An 18,591-nucleotide genomic window follows, 5' to 3' on the forward strand; every position below is an offset into this window, starting at 1 on the left:
ACTCAATTATTTTAATTTGGTCTTGGCGAAAAGTTACACATCACGCTTTTCTACACTTAACAAAAAAATACAAAGAATCCAGAGATAGCAAAATAAATATAACTTGAGCTTCCAAAGACCAGACAATGTCTAGCAAATAAACTCTAATGAAACCGAAACAAATAATAAAAATATATGTTCCAGCCTGCTCCTTGTCAAGGCTTAAGAGGTTATTTATTCAATCAAACCGACTTGACCTCCAGACTGAACCTTCTTTAATTATATTTAATAATAATAAAGACATACAAATTTTGTTTAGTGCTGACAGGCCTGTTTGTAAGACATAATGTTAGCCGGAGGACGTCAGTCAGTCGTCGCCTCCCCCGCCCTATTTGTTGGATTTATTCGTGACACTTATTTGTCATTTTTAGCATATAATAGCATTGTGTGGATTATAAAAGGATTATGGCAGAGGACGCCGCCCTCTGGCTCCTCCAATCTTGTGCCACTCTTGAGCACTCCCCACTACGCCGTAATAATTGCTCACGTTCTCACACCCCCTGTGGCTTTTAAAACCAATTTGGTGAAACCGTCCGACCACCACCAGCCCAGTCAACCAGGTCAAAAAGCTGCTCCAAGATGTGTGTAATTAGACGTGACTTTTACTCGAGTTCTTCGTCCTTATTGTGGAGATCGAGGGAAGGGTTTCAAGAGAGGTGACTGCGGGCCAAATCGGGTCTTAAAGCCTTCTTAACGCTGTTGTTATTTAGAGCTTAATTGTGCTAGGACATGGCCCAGGGATTGGGGTTGGGCTTCCGCTCACGAAGAAGGGGTTCATGTGAACTGCCCCTAGAGTTCAAGATGGCTTTAAGTCCGCTTCAATGGATAATCCATAGAGCTCACGCTCACGCCCTTAGTCCTCCCCTCCCGCCGACCGCAATTAGCCAGGCAGAAGCTCAATATCGACACATTAGCATTAAGCACCGCCCTCCACATCCCGGGCGTAATCAGATTATCTGCGCCACCCCCCAGGATACCCGGATTCCCTGCGAAAAGGAGCTAATTTGTGCACGGAAATCACGCCCTGGAGCACGGATTTCCCACCTCCGTATGTCGTCCGTGTGCGTGTCACCTTCAGCCGACGGTTTCCCTTTTCGCCTTTGTGCAAATTGAAAATATGCCAAATAATTACACATTTTTATGTGAATTTTTCAATTTATATGCCGTCAAATAAACGCTGCGTGCACATCACAGCATTGACAACCAGTAGGGTTTGGGTGGCAATTGTGCCTCCTCCCACACTCTCCGCACCCCTTCGACTTTGTCGCCAAGTCTCCTTCGTTGAAATTATTTATTCAAATATATCTGACCTTGAAAAGCTGCGTTTTTAGTTCGGAAGAGCTCCGCTAGGTGGCTAAATGGTAGGTAGATGGACTAAGAAAGCTACGAAGTCCTTCGGATTTTAGTACCTTGAAAAGCTGTGTTTTTGGCTCGGGAAAGCTTCCGCTGAGCGTCAAAAATCTCGATTTCGCGGTTAAAATATCGATATATTGATACAGTCGTGGACATTAGTATTTTTACATAAATAAAAACTCACATTTTGTGTTATAAACTCTAAATTATTTATCCAAAAAATATTAATGAAATTTCTTGATAATAATAGAGTAATAAGACTATAAAAAATAACAAAAATATTACATTTCATATTACATCTTATACGTGATCTGAAGGACGCGCAGAAAAAATGCCTGTGAGTAGTCAGAGATGTGCCCCAAGTCTCGTCTCTACTGCCCACATTTCGTTTCCAGTAAAACCCTTGAGAACGATGACTACCATCAACAGCTATGTGGAGCAAATCATCCTAGAGAGGGACGCCGAGGTTGTGGTGGACAGTCTGCGCGAAGAAAACAAGTCCCTGAAGGCTCAAAATCCAGGCAATGGAGGGGGTTTCGGCCATTCTGGCAGCTGGCTCGGCGAATGCCGACCGCACGCGTTTACTTGCTGGTGTAAAAGTTTGTATCTCCTAGGCTGAATTGCTTAAGGTTCCTATTGAAGCGGTCTGCCCTAGTCCTTTCTACAGATTTGCAATGCAAATCCTCAAACAGAACCCCACAAAATGGCCACCCAGGAAAACAAACGGTTTTTATAGTAGTTGTTATTTTTAATGCGTTTACAAGTGTCTCAAGAGTCTGCGTTGTATTGAACGACGCGCACTCCACAAAACTTACAAAGTTCATTGTTAATGTTATCCCTATGCCACAAGCAGGCTAAAAATCAACCCCGCCGTCGGCGCTTGTCCGATAGTTGTAATTAGTTATTAAATACATAAGCAGACAAATGCAGTTTTATACATTTAAAATGTACAAAAGGGGTTTCATGGGATGGGGAAAATTGTGAGATAGAACACAAAAGAAAGAAAAGATCAAAAATAAATGGGGTTTTTTAGAGTGAGGATTCTAGAGGGAGAAAAAATGAAATGATTTGGATGCGGGGGATGGATGACAAGGGGGCTGTTAGTTTAACCGCTGAGTGACCGGCAGCTTCTTGCGCCGTCTACGCAATTGCTGGCTGCGATCCCAGTACTCATAGTAACGTTCTTGTTTTAACCACTCCTGGTACTTATACCACCACTCTTCCCACTTGATATAGTCCTGGAAATAAAATGACGTGCATTAGTTAATCATATTGCCATTTGTTAAATTACTATTATATTTACCTTCAGATCCAGATCCCTTAGATAACCACGACTCTTGTAGTATTCGTAACGGACGCGCACATCATCCCACGACAGCATTCCCGACGGTGCTGTGGTAGCCAACTCCTCCGGAAAGTGCCCGGCCGGCGCCGGCGAGTACGAATAACGACGCGGCGGCGACTCCAGACCCTCTTCGATCATCACTTTGAGGGCCCCACCGGCGGAGTCTTTGGTGATGCGCATGTTCTCCATGTTGCTGCGATCAATGCTCCACTGTGCCATTTTTCCGAATCGCTCTGAGAGCGTCAAACGCGTTGTGGCCGAGAATGTGGGCAGCGAGCCCACCTCATCGCTCGAATCGCCCGAGTCGTCCGAATCGGAGGAGGAGTTCGCCGCGTTAGCTCCGGCTCCACTGGCCGTCCCGGTCGGATGCTTTTTGCGTTTCTCACCTTCAATTTTAATTCGTGGCCTCATCTGTAAAGAATCAATATGATATATTAATATGTTATCGATGCCTTTGAACATATCTCTTGTTACCCACCTCCTTCTCCTTCTTTTTCTTTTTGGCCTGCGCGGTGGGCGGTCCGGCTGGCGCTGCTGCCGGCTCTGGTGGCTCTGGAGGACGGTGCTTAAGACGCGGATCTTCCGGCGGCGGAGAATGACGAGACGATCGCGGGATCTTCATGTGGGCATCCGACGAGGACCCGCGTTCATGACTGATGTGACGCATTTTCGCCTGGCGATACTTTTCCATTGCGGATACCGAACTGCCACCACCTCCGCGCACGGGCGGTGGGGTACTTGGTCGACCATGGATGCGCCCATGTGAATCCGACGGAGGGGGCGGCGGCGCCCCCGCACGATAATGGCCACGTGGCTTGGGTGGCGGCGAACGAGGACCACGAGATCTGCAAAAGAAATAAAAACATTAGTAAAGAAATGTGAGAGGTCTAAGTAATCTGTTGACTTACCGAGATCTATGCCGATGGCTGGGCGAGCAGAGGGAACAGGAGTCATCCGAGCTGCTGCTCATCGAACTGTTTGAACGCGAACGCATTGTGTGCTGAAAGAGTGACAGAATTTTTTATTAATTATCGATCTGCATTCTATATTTAATCCAGATCTTGTCTTGTCTACTAACCCTTGGCGGCGGCGATGGCGGACGTTTTGAACGCGGCAGAATATGGGTGACACCGCCCCGCTTTTCCATGCCAGACGACGGCGGTGGCAGCGGCGGCGAGCGACGACGGCCCAGCGGAGAACGCGACGCGTTCGGCTTCCTTCGTAGCGACGTGGAGGAGCTCGGTTCCGGCGGCGACCGTGGCCTTCCGTGGCCATTGCCCGGCCGACGCATCATGGCGTCGTGACTGTTGGGCGAACGCGGCATCGGCGGCGAACGCGGTCCGCCGCGGCGCTCCAAGCCGTGCATAGGCATTGGCGGCGATCGGCGACGCGGTGGCGGTGACAGCGGCGGAGACTTGCGCAGACGGGAACGGCTCCGGGAGTGCGGCGAGCGGGAGCGGCCATAGCGCGGTGGCGGCGGCCCGGGCGGAGGTCCTCCGGCTCCAGCTGGCGGATAACGGCCATAGGGAGGCGCTCCTCCTTCGCGGGCATCCCGGCCCTCGCGACCTTCACGTAGGTCCCGACCTTCGCGTTCACGATCACGGTCACGGTCGCGGTCTCGGTCGCTCTCGCCGGAGCTGCTCTCGCCCTGGATGTACATCTTCTTGTAGCCGGTGTGACGCCAGCGATTCGGGTCCTTCTCCTCGGCCTCGATCAGCTTCTTGTCCCAGTAGTCGTTGGTGGTGTTGGCGCGAGCCTTCTTCATGACGTTGTCAATCTCGCGTCGCTTGCCAGCGGGTAATGAAGGATCTGCAAGGTGAGATGGGAGAGAGGTCAGCTACGGTTTTGGCAGCGCCTGCGTTTCGCCTCGATCCGATCCGCTTTCCCGGGAAGCCCTTTTATTATGCATTTATTAGGGTCCTTAGGACATGGCTAAGCGCGAATCGCAAATCGCTAATCCCGGCGAGGTATGCATGTAGGCATTCCCCAGCCCAAGTTCTAGGTCTAGTAGTAGTTGCTGCTTGTTGGTGGAATGGTGGATTTCAGGTACCTGTTATGCGGGCAGCCGTCGGCTGCCTGTCCATATGCAGTTTGGGATTCAGTTCGGCGCGCCTGCGCGACGCCATCGCGGTTTGCGGATACGGGACTCGGGATTCGGGGATTTCGGCCTGGCAACAATCGCGCACGTTTATTGCCCAGGCGTTTTCGTGTTTATTACCCGTATTTACGCGACAACACACTTTACCATTTCAAAAACATACACACAAGCTGCAAATATATTACAATTGATATATAGAAACATGTAAGAGAGCATTAGAAATGGCCAACAAAAAGGAACAATATCAACAGCAACATAGAGAAAGATAGAGAGAGAGAAATATAAAGATTCAGGAGCGAGTCTGTGATTGTCCGAGCGCGGGGCAGCGTAAAGAGATGCGAAGACGAGGGATTGAGATAGAGCTCAAAACGCAGAGTATCCGGGACACGTTCCGGCTGCCGTTGGGCGAGCGACGCGAGGGGTGGGGAATGCACGTATTCAACCCATAACGCGCCGCGGGAGGAAACGACCTAGAGATAGCCAGATCCGAATCCAAATCGGGCGAGAGAGCAGCAGATATCCAACCTAGAGCTGGGAAACTATCGATGGCACTATCGAGGTATCGACTTTTTACCTTTTCTGAGCCACCATCGATAGTTGTTTGTCACTATCGATGGTGCTGGGCATTTTTGACATCACTGATATTGCGAACACGAGGCTTGGTTGACGAAAATTTTGGTAAGAAACTGCAATTTATTAAATATTACATAATTTCTAATCAAAATGGATTTTTAGATAAACTTAAATTGAACGGTGGTGGTGGCCTCAGCATGGACAAATACTTACGGAACCTTAAAAGAAAAGGTAATTATAATATTTTTATCAACAATGGCAAACATGTTAGTAATGGTTACTTGTATATGTATGTGTACCTAGATGACAACACAACAGATAAAAACAGCTCTGATGAGGAAAACGGCGGAATTAAGAAAGCAAGAGTTGGTAAATCCAAAGTGTGGAATTTTTTCGTCAGATCAAATGATGGTAAGACTGCAAAATGCATATCCTGTGAAAAAGTGTACCGTACTAGCGGAAACACTTCCAATTTGTTTGACCACCTTAAACGGGTACACCCAGCGTTGAAGGTTGGCGATCTTGAGGTGTCCTCGTCGTCAAAGATAGACTCCTTTGTGACTACATGCTATGATACGCATTCCAGACGCAAAGCCGAACTGGACAGGGTGGTCATGCGATACATCACTACAGACATGCGACCATATTCCGTTGTGGAAGATACTGGATTTCGTGAAATGCTTAAAGCTTTTGATCCTCGATATAAATTACCATCTCGAAAAACATTAAAAAATGTGATCATGGAAGAGCAGTATGCAGAAAAAAGAATTAAATTGATGGACATTTTAAAGAAAATTGACTTCTGCGGTATTACTACAGATATTTGGACTTCGGTAGCAAATGAAGCCTTTATAACTATCACATGCTCCTTCGTCACAGAAGACTTTGATCTGAAAACGGCTGTGTTGTCAACAAATAAACTACGATGCGAAACAAACCACACTGCTGAAAACATTAAAGAAACATTACAAGCAGTTTTTGATAAGTGGGATATTTCTGCCAAAATTGTAGCAATAGTAACAGACAATGCAAGCTCAATGATTAAAGCGTGTGAGTTACTTCAAAAGAGAAATATACCCTGCTTTGCGCATACTGTTAATTTAGTGGTACAAGACTGTCTCAAACTAGATTGTTTGGTCCCTTTACTTGCGAAATGTAAAAGCACGGTGACTTACTTTAAATCGAGTACTATAGCATATAAAAAGCTAAGAGACTACCAAGATGGACAAACAAAATATAGTCTTAAACAAGAGGTTCCTACTAGATGGAATAGCGCATATTATATGATTGACAGGATTTTGAAAACGCATGAGGCTATCGGCAAAGTTTTTCTAAATACGTCAAAAGCACCACAACCTTTTACTGTGGACGAATTAGACATACTTTTGGATCTAACAAAATTACTTGCTCCATTCGATACAGCTACTAAACAAGTATCTTCTAATACAGTAGTAACAATATCAATATGCATTCCTATTGCTTGTGGTCTTATGCATACGTTGGATTCCGTAAAGTCAGAACTTAAGTCTAGTGAGGGTCTAGCAGCCTGCAAATTTTTAATGGATAACATTATAACTAGACTTTCGAAATATGAAGAACGTTCGATTACGCGAATTGCAACATTAATTGACCCAAGATTTAAAAAGCAAGGCTTCCGATCTCCATTCAACTCTGGACAGGCCGAAAAGCTTTTAGAGAATGAGATGACACTCTTAAAAAATCTTTCACACGATTCCGTACTCCATGCTGTAGAGCCACCACCACCACTTCAAAACAATCAATCTCAATCCTTATTTAAATTTGTTAAACAAAATATTGAAGAATTGCCCAAGACAAAGAGGGTAGACGCAATTGTTGAGCTTCGACAATATTTTAACTTGAATCATTTGGACGAAAATGTAGATCCACTCCAATACTGGAAGGTAACTATACCAATATGCACTAACCATAAGAAGACATAATTAATAAAATTTCCTTTATTTCAGCATAATGATTCAAATATGAAGCAATTGGTACGTAAATTTTTATGTGTTCCGGCAACTTCCACTGAGTCGGAGCGAATGTTCAGCAAGGCTGGACTCATAATGAGCAAACGGAGGGCTTCGCTGGAGGCAAAAAACCTTGATGCTTTATTATTTTTGCAGAGGAATGCCTGGGTCAACTAAATATTTTCAACTGACTCTAATTTAATTTTTGTTTAAATGAGTTGAACTCAGAAAAGTTCCTTCAGCCTAATTTTGTATTACTTTGATCTCTTATTTTAAGTTGTTATTTTGTTAGTATTAAAGCATTTAATATGAAAAATATAAATTAATTGCTTTTAATAAAAAGATTGTACTAGAAACGATACTATCGATAGTATCGAATTTTCGCTCTGAAAACATCGAAAATATCGAATGGTGCCACTATCGATAGTTTCCCAGCTCTAATCCAACCGGCTTGCACGATTGTTTCACACTTGCATTTTCTTCATCTTCCATTTTTCTGCTTCTGCTTCACGCACATACACACACACCAACACCAATTTATTTGCTTTGTCAGCACGAGAGAGGAACTCGGAGCGAACAAGCGAGCGAGCGAGACAGAGTGTGGCAAAGGGGCTCCCGACGACAGCATTAGCAACCGATATTAAACTCTGGCGATTGTAGAAACGACGTAAACAGACACTAAACTAATTTGCTTACATTTGGCAACGTTTGCGTGCACGCTTTTCGAGATTTTGTGGGGATTTGATGGCAAAAAACACGGCGAAGAGTTTTTCTTTTTCATGGACTTGCGGCGGCCATGTTAGTCAGACCGTATGTGGCAAGCAGAAAAATGCCGTGGTACCACAAGACAAACCATCCGCGAAATAGGAACGATGGAATATCGTGGGGCCCTATCGGTTGACTTTAATAATTATATAAATTTAGAGACCATATACGACTGATTGACTAAAATCATGTATAATAATAATTAATTAATCTTCGGCTTTTGATGCTGAAGATATATTAAACCCAACATTTAAATTTAAACACAACATTGTCTGTTTTCAAGACCATTTTTATGCGATAGTCGTGACTCGGGACACCAAAATACCGAATTGCCAATATCCAAATGCCGCACGGTCACACAGTCGTGTTTCTGTGAAATAAACCTAAATTACAAACTATAATAAAATATACAAAAATGCAGCGTGATGAAAAGCTGTTTGAGATGACGCTGGACACCGTCCTCCAGCGCTTAAACGACCTCAAGCTGGCGGTGCTCTCCATGATCCAAAAACTGGAGATGGAGTACGAGACCATCAACTGGCCAACGTTCCTGGACAACTTTGCAATTATTTCTAGTCACCTCACGGGACTGACCAAAATTCTGGCGAAGGAGCAGTGTCCGCCGCTGCGGAATCGCACCGTCCTGCCTTTGCTGGTCTCCATGGATCGGGACGACACGCTCATCAATATCACCGAGGGTCGGGTGCCGGTCTTCTCGCACGACATTGTCCCGGACTATCTACGCACCCGGCCGGATCCGATCACCGAGCAGAAGATGCAGCAGAACGAGCAGAAGGCGGCCAATCTCACTAACGATGCGGCCATGAAGCAGGTCACGCAGTACAACAAGGTCGTCTCGCACGTCCTGGACATGGTGAGCAAGGCGCGCGAAGAGTGGGAGATCGAAAGCTCCTCGCGCACTGGAATACAACAGACAAGCAGCATGGCGGACACACAGCTACTTGTCGCCGCCGTTGGCATGGGCAAGGGTCTCAAACTGACCAATTATGGACCTGGTCCCGGTATGATGGTCCCGCCCTCGATCCGTGCACCCTCGCCCATGGGCGGACCCGCAATGAGTCCGGGCAATGTGCAGCAGCAGCTGGGCAAGGCCCCGTCGGCGGTGAAGACCAACATAAAAGCGGGAAATCAGGTACACCCGTTCTCTCGATAGCAAAATCCTTAGTTTATTGTTTTCCATCTGGCGGAATGTATCTTCATAATAAATTATATGTACTTAGGCTAAGACTATGATTAAGCAAACAAAAACATGAACAGCTTCTGAAGAATCCAACTCAGACTTCTTTTGTTTCCGGCTGCGCGTGATTCTCTGTAATGAGAATCTCGTGCATCTTAATATCCTTCGGTGTGGATGTGTCGATCAGCTCCAAGCACAGCGCTCGCGTTTCATCCTTTTGTTTCTGCAGGCAGCGCACAATTCCTATAAACATCTTGCCCAGCGTTAGCTTGCGGAACCGGACACAGTTCTCATGGCTCCAGACCACGTCTGCCAGTTTAATGCCTAAAAAAAGCAAAGAAAGGATCCACTGAGACTAGAAAATTTTGGGAATTAAGCTTGTTGCAAATCTCACCATATAATTGAGCTGGCAGCGCCATCTTGGGAAGCTCCCTGAACTCCGGCGGGAGTGTTTTTAATTGATCACAGGCCACCACACCATCGTCGCCCACGTCCACGAAACTGACGTGTATAATCTCATCGTAAATTTTGCGAATATTTACGCTGCAAGAGAATCAAGATAATTGATGGATACATTCGGATTATTTGTAATAAACTTACCGATGATAAACGCCCTCACTGTCGGGCGCAGCGTAGGCCTCGCCGATGGCCAGTTGGGAGGGCTCGACTCCCTTGGCTGCCTTTCCCTTGCAATATTCTTGTAGATCCTTCATCAAAAACTGAAGCTGATTGTAGAATTTGTAAGGTTGAACCTGCAGTTGGATTTTAAAATTTTATTAGAAACAATTCAGTTGAACCAGGTCCTAGGTGCTCACCGCAAAGTGTCCTGGATTTATGGAGAGGGATACGCGCACTTCAAAGTAGGCGCCCACCGCCGGAATGGCTTCGTAATCTTTAAGCAGGAGTGTCGAAAATGTTGTGGCTCCTGATCGTTTTGGAGATGCCTTTTGAGGTGACGACGGCGAGGTGAAGGCGACAAGGTCGCTGCTGCTGCTTTGACTTGAGACCACGGAGCTGAAGCTGCCGCGTCTGGGCATCTGAACGCTGGTATTCGACTGCAGATCATCCAAAGACTCCTGACGAGTCGTACTGCAGGGACGGGGTTAGGGGAGCAGGGATTAGCCAGGTGGTTGGATTGGAGGTATGAAAAACACATTTGCACTCTTGGGCTTATCGGGGTTGTTAGATGGCAACTCATGAATATATTTCGTCGATTATTTACAAAGATGTGAATGACTTAAGGTTAGCTTACAGTAGTTTCATTATCGAAGATGTTATTATGTTAGCAAGTCAGCTCCAGTTTATCGAAAGCACTAATAGAAACTTAGCATTAACCAGAGGATCATTTTAGATGGTGGTAGTGTGTGAATGGCTTTTGTGAGGATGCAAATTATTGACAATGATCATAATAAGAATGAGTGGACAAGTTTACACAAAAATCTTGAAAGTACAACACCTACCTCTGAATCTCGAATTCCATTCGAAGGCCGGTGTTCACACTACTGTACATCGATTCAGGACCCTGACGGATATATACCTTAACCAGGGGCTTCGTAACGTCTTTGGCTACAACTTTGAGCTGACGAAGGAAGCAGAAATTCAATTAATACATTTATAATATTAAAATATTAAGAGAAAGAACCTACCAAAGCTTCGCTGCGCGGCGGCATCTGTGTTCGCAGACGTCCCATCATGTGATTAGTTATCTGGGGGACATCGTACAGCCGTACAGGCAGCGCCTGTGGAGGGTACGAGGCCAGAGCTCGGTTGTTGGCCTCCAATCGGTAAACGTTCGATATGTGCGTCTTGCGCTGCCGTCCATCGTCTATGTAGTAAATGTCGAAAGTCTCCTCTTCGGGATTCTGGGGCTTGGCCACCAGACGCCCGCGATACCATTGCTTCTGACCACCCACGGATTCGTCACAGACGAAGACATGTCGATCATGGAGCAGATCAGCGTATTGTACACGATCGTTTTCCCCCAGATCCACCACTGTGGTAGCAATGCTCCGTTCCACAAAGTTCAAATCGTCGTTGCGGAGCAGTACCATCAGATCGCCGTCCTCGGTGATGTGTGTCACAAAAATGGGCGTGGTTTTTCCGATATTCTGTTCATCATTGAGTGTAGGCGGCGGCGTAGTCTTTATGATCCTACTGGCCACCAGATCATTTAGATGGACGTCCTCGGCCGTGGATGTGTCGTACAGAGTGGCCACTAGACATGCTTGTCGCCTGCCTTTTCCTACTATGCCCTGAGCAGCACCGCCAAGTTCGAGGAACTGCTTCTGGCTAGTAAGCACACGGGCCACCACTGTTTGGCCTTCAAGTTCGGTAATCAGAACACGCTGAGCGTGAGGATGATCCCTAAACTTGTCCAGTGCATACAAACTTAGACAAATTGCTTGGGCAGGTAGCACGAGAAACTGGGCCGGGCACTGGAACAGTTCTTCAAACGAGAATTGTGCGATATCTCCAAAGTCCACGAAGTGGCAACGACAATTTTTCTGCTCCGCATCGACGGAGATCACACGAACACGGTTCCAGCCCTCGCGGATCTCCACCAGATAAAGCTCCTGCACATGGGGATCAAGCACCTGTTGGCGGTAGTGAGGCACGGCCATGTGTCGGCTCATGTGCGTTGTCAGCTCATCCAACTTTTCGATCTGATCAATCAGTCGGACCCAAACTTCAGTCGTCGAAATGCAGTGGCTGATGTACATGTTCCAATCGTGCGATCCGTCCTCGTTCACTTGCCAGGGAAGCACCAGCTCTGGCATTGTGGCGGGCGTGTTGATACGAATCGGAACCGGGGATCCAGGATCGTTGGCGAACAGAATGATCCGCGGATTAATTCCGTGTTCCACGCGAATCTTGTTCGACTCTATGATCAGATCGTACCAGTTGCTGGGCAGGTGGTGCCCAAAGGTCCTGCCATACCAATCTTCTAGCTTGTGGCCCAGAATGCCGTGCGGGTACTTAAGCAACTCCTGATACAGTCCCTCGATAAACTCATCATTGTTGACCATGCAGACAGAGAGCCGTTGTCGTGATTCTGCGTGTTTGATCCGCTCAATGGCGATCTGGGCTGTGCGCTGGTAGGCCGCTTCCTCATTCGCAAACTCCTGAGGATAGCTGCTGTAGACATCGCCCTCAATCCTCACGGAGCAATTCAGACGTGGTGGCGTATTGAAGATATTAAACGTTGGCTTCTCAAAGCCATGGGCTTCGCAGTACAGATTCAACGATGAAACGGCGTCGTACGTTGGATTGAACTTGAAGTTGACGGTCTTTCTGGTATTCGGCGTGGAGTTATTAATCTTGGGAGCATGATTCGTCACCCTTAGTACATCTTCCGGCTGTGTCGCTCCTTCGGTTTTCGCGTTCTCTGGCGAGTCGGGCGGCGTGATGGGAGTCACCACCGGTGTCGTAGCCTGGGGCGGCGCTTTGAGTTTAAGTCTATCATTCACGGAAACAGAAGTAGGGCGCATCTGTCCTGGGTAAAGCACGCGCGGATGCAACGGCCGCTTAGGGCGGGCGGCAGACGAATCGGCATCGACACTTGGTGCGTTCGGACGGTGAGATGCACTATTGCCCAATATGGCTCGCAGCGGCGGGTTGCTTCCGTTTTGTTTGTTCTGCCCATTGCTCTGAATACGGCTCTGACCATGACCGTTCATGGTGGATCCGATCTTATCATTTGGTACAGTGATCAAGATCGTTTCCTTTTCCATATGTGCGGCACGCATGGCTGTAGGTCCTTTGGATTTCGGAGCTCGATCCTTCTCCATTTCCTGCTTCCGGGCTTCGCACTTCCGTTGCTGCTCCTTAAGCTCTGAGTTCTTACTGTCCTGACTTGTACTCTTTGTCCCTGCGCTCTTCTGACACTCCTTTTTCATGCAATCCTTTTTGGAGTTTTCCAATGATGCCGCAAGTGCTTTTAGTTCACTTTCGTGCTGCTTTTTTAAAGTTTCCAAACGCGACGCAACCTCTTTTTCTATCTTGGCATTGAGCTCTTTATTCCGAGTCTCTAGCTCCTTGTTGAACCTATTCCTAATATCCTTTTCCAAATTTGCCTGCTGCTTGATTAGATCGTTTTTCAGCTGATCAACTTCGCGTTGCTCTCTTTTTCGCTGCTCCTCGAAGCACTGCTGGGCGAGAAACTGCTCCTGCTGCTGCTGGCGAATACGGTTAAATTCGTGTTGTAAAACTTGCACTGGATTAGGTTGTTGTGGATGAAAGTACTGATGCTGTTGCGGTTGTTGATAATATTGCTGCTGCGCTGGACGATAGTATTGCTGCGCTTGAGGATGGTAGTTGTTGTTGTTGTTGTTATATTTGTTGGCGTAGGAGGGAACGCGGTTAATTTTAGGCTTGGGTTTGTTCTTTGCGCTGTTCTTTTGCCCTCTGACCATAGACGCAATGTGCTCGGTTTTGGCACTATACTTCGCACTGATGATGACCTGTATGATGAACAAAAAATGTTTGAATTAATATGTTTTAATCTGGAGATTGGAATAACTTTAGGTAGCAAAGGTTTTCTTTCTTCTTATGCAACATTTTGCGTTCGATTAGAGGGCTTTAAAAAGGCAATCCTAGATAGCATTCGCTTTCTTTAGTTTCTTGGAAGGGAAAGCCGATCCGCTTGGACAACTCTTGGCTATGGGTAATCCAATATGGCACATTTAACTGCACACCAAGCAATTTTACAGCCAAGCCTGTTTACTCAAGTGCTGGGCAGTTGTTTAGAAATCGGAGCAGTTTGAAGTTATAATCACCCAGTCGAGTGATTCAGTGTGTAAGCTGCGATTCAGCATTGAGATCTTTATAGGGTCACAGCTCCAATGGAGCAATGAGGGTCTGGATATGGGCAGGGCTTTGAAGCTCAAGACGTGATAATAATGCACAGAGAGCGCTTGACTCGGTGGCGACACATTCCAATTGTTTATATTTAATTGCAATCGCTCTATATACAGTGCCCGCTCTCTACACAGTGAATAAAATTGTGAAATAATTATATTAAGTAGCAACAAATATACTACTTATATTACTTTAAATAATATCAGCTGGCTTCCATGCGTTTACTTCGTGGCTGCATCTCTTGGATGCCCGATTATCGATTTGGCATAACAATAAGGAGGCCGGAAGCACCCACACGCCCCCACGCCCACAGGTGAGCGAACGCCAAGTGCATTGCAAGGCGAGCATAGACTTTACATTAGGAACAATGCAAAAAGTTCAAGTGTAGCCATTTGGACGAAGACAGAAGGAAACAGCACTCATTCACTTTCACCATGCAATCACACAGACGACTCACACAGTCGCACGCGAAATAAAAGTTTAAATTGCTGGCATTTTCGATTTTCGTGTTACTACACTCATTTTGTTTTTGTTTTCGGTTGCATTTATAAAGCGCTTAATCAGCACGAATTGTAGCAAAAAGAAAAGAAACAAATAAAAAGCAAAGCTCGAGGAAAGCCAAGGCCCGCGAAAAAACCTTAACTAGACTAGGTACCCATTGTTTACACTTCTGACGGCGAAGATGAAAAGAGGAAGACGCTGTTGACACGTTGCCCCTTGAATGGGCAGCCCCGTGGACGGTGGGGGAGGAAAGAGAAGCGCAGCAGCAGCAGCGGCTCACCGCGTTCAGCCAGAGAAAACAAACTGAAAGCGGCGCCGCTGAAGCTAAAGCGCCCTCGCCAAAAGCTTGCCTGTCAGCGAAGGGATGTTCACTTGGCTATTTTATAGATAAACTTTTACGGTAGTTACAGACAAATTTTAGAAGCAAGAAGAAAATGAAAATATTTTTCTGAACGTATTTGATGTGCTTAACTTAAAGCCGACATATAAAAATCTCATTTACGTCAGATTTTTGAAGTATTTTAACCTGAAAGTGCAAAAGGACATAGGGTACATTTGAAGTGCTATAACTTCAAGTACAAAAAATAAAAAAAATAAACAATCAAAGTACATTAATTTCTGTTTTTTTTTTCATGTTTTTTTTTTTAACATGCTTAATTTAGCTTGAAATAAGCTAGACCAACAGTACCGTGAACGCGAGTTTGGTTGCGAGAGAGAGAGAGAGAGAAAGAAAGAGAGCGGGTAAATGAAACACTTTCGATGTGCAGTAATTCGCAAAGAATCTTGGCAACAATTAAAAGTACCTACGAAAGGCTAATTGAATCGGAACAGTTGGACAATATGAGGTTAGACTACATATTTACCTCATTACCGAACCTTTGGATATTGAACTCATTCGTTGCCAACAACAAATCCTCGGCTGTCGCATAGCCCAGCTTGCGAAAAGGCAGCGGTTCGCCCTCGATTCCCTTGTAGTCCTTCAGGATGGACATCAACGTGACCGGCGGTTTGATGGACACCGTCAGTGCCCTCACAACGGCGCCAATATTCTTGATGGCCTTTTCCTTCTCTGTGGCCATTGTAATCTCAATCCGTTCAACGAATCTAGCGAGGAGGGCAGGAGAAAGAGAAGCATTAATTATTTAACCCATTGAACATGATTCAAGTGGTGTGGAATGCGTGCGCCCACCGCCACCCACAAACACAGAAACAGCGGAGCAAAGCGTGCAAAAAGTGAGCAAGCACAAAACCGCACACAGATAACACGAAATAGACGCGGAAGAGCAAGAAAGAGAACGGTAAGAATGGCGAAGTCAAAGAGAAGGAAGAGACGAGCACAGCGGCGGCGCAGCAGCCGAAATGCAGGCATTTTCATTTGTTTATTCTAGTTTCGAATCGAGCGATTTAAACAAACTTATCGCGAATGTGCTTGTCTTGCAACAATTGGAAAATCTTCGTCTCTTTGCTCTCCTCATTCGTATAAAGCTCCGTTATTTCCCTGGGTTGGCATTCCACAGGCCGGGAATCCAATGCACATTAAATGCGCTTGTACTAACCTGATAAAACAGTAAATAACAAGGAATATCTCACTGAGATATGCACTGGAGTCTGCAAAAATGAAGTTTTCCGAGAACGGAAAATATGATGGCGCCGAATGCGCTTTTTCTAGTCCTATTTGGCCTCTCGCTGGTTTTAATTTCTTCCGCTTGCCCTTTGAAATTCGAATACGTGTTGGGTTTTGCATACAATATTATATTGTACAATTACTCCTTCAGGAAAAACCAACTGGCGACTTTAAAAACATAAAATAAAAGTGCGTAGCAACAGAACCTTCTGACAGTTTAGAAATGGCGGCGTATTAGTGGTGGCACTTTGTTTACAAAACAATAAACAAGTCCGGCAACTCGGCGGTGGCTCGGCGTAGCTATTTTTTTTATCGATGGTAGCTTTTTTTTATCGCTCGACGGAGAATCTGGTATCGTCGATAAATTGCAGCTATCTGGCAACACCAACAGCTTAAGCTTTTTCAGTGCGACCAGCGCAGCTGCAGGCCCTTTCGCGCTATATTTGAAAGTATAATAAAACGAAACGAACTGCAAAAATAAATAAATTTGCCACTCATATTAAGAAGTGAAAATAATAATACAATACAAATACAACAATTTAAATTTCTGCCTTATTTTCTAATTTACAATCTACGGTGTGTCTTGAGGCATATTATATACTAAAATGGCCCCCATTCAAGTCAGACGTATACCAAGTGGGTCCAAAATCAGAGGAATCCTTGCTGGGAAGATGTTTGTACGGGTTTCTATGCTCAGGTGGCTTCTGCGGTAATTGAGACTCCCGTATGTCCTCCAGTCGAACAGCTGCCTGTGGAGCCATGTGATGCTTGCTTGACTTAGTGGACGGCATTTCCCTCATCTGCTGCTGATGCTCCTCCCATACCCGACTTTTCAGCTTTAGCTCCTCCTCTCTCGCCAACACCATGTCAAAGTCACTTTCCATTTGGCTTGCCGGTCGAATTCCAAAAAAGAAGGATTGGGAATTTGTGAAGGAAGATGGCGTCAGGAGTTTCTCCATTTGCTCATCAGGCTTCTTTTTCGGCTGGGATTGTTTTAGCTTACAGCCCTGAGGCGGACAGTCATCGGAGGAATGACTTCGCACCTCCATCTCCAGGTAGTTTAGGGCTTTTAGCACTGAAAGAACATGTTTCTTGGTGGCTAAAATAATTTCCAAGAGATTCTTGGCCGTTTTTGGTGATAGTTGTTTGGATTTCTTGCGGCATTTGGAACCTATGGTAGTTGGTTTCGAAGTGGACGAAGGTGGCGGAGGTTTACACGTTGTGGGAGCCGCTGAAGCTGGACAATTGGACGTGGCAGGAGGAAAAGGTGAGGGTTCTGGCAGACAGTAGGTCGAGGGGCAAATAACTGCGGTGGTTTTGGTAGAGGAAGGAGTTGCCGTAGTCCTTGGAACACCTGGGGGCCGCCGATCAGCTTTCTTCCTTAATAGTTTGAACAAAAAATTAAACTTACCCTCAGAGGGTTTTTCATTCCAATTGTTGACCGGCCGGTAGCTCTTGATCTTCTCGAATTGCTCCACACCTGAAGCGTCCATTAGCACCAAGTCCAATGGGCCAAGGAACCCTTTATATTTGTCCTGTTTAGAATTGTGTGTCTTGAATCCAACTGGCAAACTATTAAAATGACTGTGGGTCTGGGAGCTGCTAGGATTTTTGGGCTTATTCTCCATCCGATCGAGGTCGTCTAACTCCTTAAATAATAACTTGGTATCATGGATATCGTGAAGGAAGCGTGACTCTGGAGGCAGCTGGTCCCACCCATCATTTTGGTCTTTCCTTTCATATTGTTCCCAGCTCCAGGGAACCTCGACATCTGGGGATTTATTAGCATTGTTGTTCCCGGATGGCCCCACGCCTGACAGGATTAACATTGGCAGTAGCCAGAGTGCGACAGTGCTATAGCTTCGATTCTGCATTGACATTGTTGTATGTAAAACAAGATTTTTTAATTTTTTTTGCCCAGGTTTTCTCTGGACACTTTGACTCTATTAATGACATTAAAGTCAGAACAAATGTGACGGTCGCAACTTCAATTCTTTTGTAATTTTGAATCAATCACCTATTTTAAAAAATATTTTATTTTTTCAGTCTTCAAGCTTACATAATCCCATAAAATCTATTTTTATATAAAAGATAATCAGTGTCGGTTTTTGAAATATTCCCTACTCTTCCCTTTTCTTTAATTACTTTTTCCGTTACTGAGAAAAAAGATATTCCTTGAGTACCTCTAGGATTTTCCGACATGGCAGATAACTTTATGCGACAAACAAAGGACATCGGCGTGAGAAACTT

General features: G+C 45.6%; 4 protein-coding genes and 1 long non-coding RNA gene across 9 annotated transcripts; 2 read left to right on the forward strand and 3 right to left on the reverse strand.

Annotated features, from left to right (window-relative positions):
• Positions 1 to 2,119: 2,119 nt before the first annotated feature.
• Positions 2,120 to 8,245, reverse strand: LOC108076718 (serine/arginine repetitive matrix protein 1). 2 transcript variants are annotated; one of them, XM_017169685.2, is made up of 7 exons: positions 8,093 to 8,216; positions 4,788 to 5,005; positions 3,816 to 4,546; positions 3,646 to 3,737; positions 3,216 to 3,582; positions 2,696 to 3,148; positions 2,120 to 2,630 (listed from the first exon to the last, which is right to left on the reverse strand). In XM_017169685.2, exons 2-7 carry the CDS (start codon positions 4,861 to 4,863, stop codon positions 2,493 to 2,495), a joined length of 1,857 nt encoding a protein of 618 aa, XP_017025174.1. In that variant the 5' UTR covers positions 4,864 to 5,005; positions 8,093 to 8,216; the 3' UTR covers positions 2,120 to 2,492. The 2 variants fall into 2 exon arrangements, with proteins under 2 accessions (XP_017025174.1, XP_017025173.1); XM_017169684.2 differs by lacking the exon at positions 4,788 to 5,005 and having other exon boundaries at positions 8,093 to 8,245.
• Positions 5,385 to 7,718, forward strand: LOC108076717 (uncharacterized). Its single transcript, XR_011444512.1, has 4 exons — positions 5,385 to 5,513; positions 5,571 to 5,639; positions 5,712 to 7,330; positions 7,394 to 7,718. It is a non-coding gene; the product is annotated as an uncharacterized lncRNA (long non-coding RNA).
• Positions 8,246 to 8,491: 246 nt separating the features above from the next.
• On the forward strand, positions 8,492 to 9,455 carry MED8 (mediator complex subunit 8). Its single transcript, XM_017169686.3, has one exon. It carries the CDS (start codon positions 8,577 to 8,579, stop codon positions 9,333 to 9,335), a length of 759 nt encoding a protein of 252 aa, XP_017025175.1. The 5' UTR covers positions 8,492 to 8,576; the 3' UTR covers positions 9,336 to 9,455.
• On the reverse strand, positions 9,438 to 16,573 carry tapas. Of its 4 annotated transcripts, XM_017169679.3 has the most exons (8): positions 16,274 to 16,573; positions 15,581 to 15,821; positions 11,006 to 13,819; positions 10,820 to 10,938; positions 10,175 to 10,448; positions 9,960 to 10,111; positions 9,754 to 9,902; positions 9,438 to 9,683 (listed from the first exon to the last, which is right to left on the reverse strand). In XM_017169679.3, exons 1-8 carry the CDS (start codon positions 16,459 to 16,461, stop codon positions 9,457 to 9,459), a joined length of 4,164 nt encoding a protein of 1,387 aa, XP_017025168.1. In that variant the 5' UTR covers positions 16,462 to 16,573; the 3' UTR covers positions 9,438 to 9,456. The 4 variants fall into 4 exon arrangements, with proteins under 4 accessions (XP_017025168.1, XP_017025169.1, XP_017025170.1 ...); XM_017169680.3 differs by lacking the exons at positions 15,581 to 15,821; positions 16,274 to 16,573 and adding an exon at positions 14,872 to 15,022; XM_017169681.3 differs by lacking the exons at positions 15,581 to 15,821; positions 16,274 to 16,573 and adding an exon at positions 14,883 to 15,018.
• Positions 16,574 to 16,811: 238 nt separating this feature from the next.
• Positions 16,812 to 18,300, reverse strand: LOC108076630 (uncharacterized). The gene is made up of 2 exons (XM_017169557.3): positions 17,753 to 18,300; positions 16,812 to 17,695 (listed from the first exon to the last, which is right to left on the reverse strand). The coding sequence occupies exons 1-2, from the start codon at positions 18,219 to 18,221 to the stop codon at positions 16,935 to 16,937; spliced, it is 1,230 nt and encodes a 409-aa protein (XP_017025046.1). The 5' UTR covers positions 18,222 to 18,300; the 3' UTR covers positions 16,812 to 16,934.
• Between the last annotated feature and the right edge of the window lie 291 nt (positions 18,301 to 18,591).

Source organism: Drosophila kikkawai, chromosome 2R, assembly GCF_030179895.1.
Source record: "Drosophila kikkawai strain 14028-0561.14 chromosome 2R, DkikHiC1v2, whole genome shotgun sequence".
Classification (NCBI taxonomy): Eukaryota; Metazoa; Arthropoda; class Insecta; order Diptera; family Drosophilidae; genus Drosophila; species Drosophila kikkawai.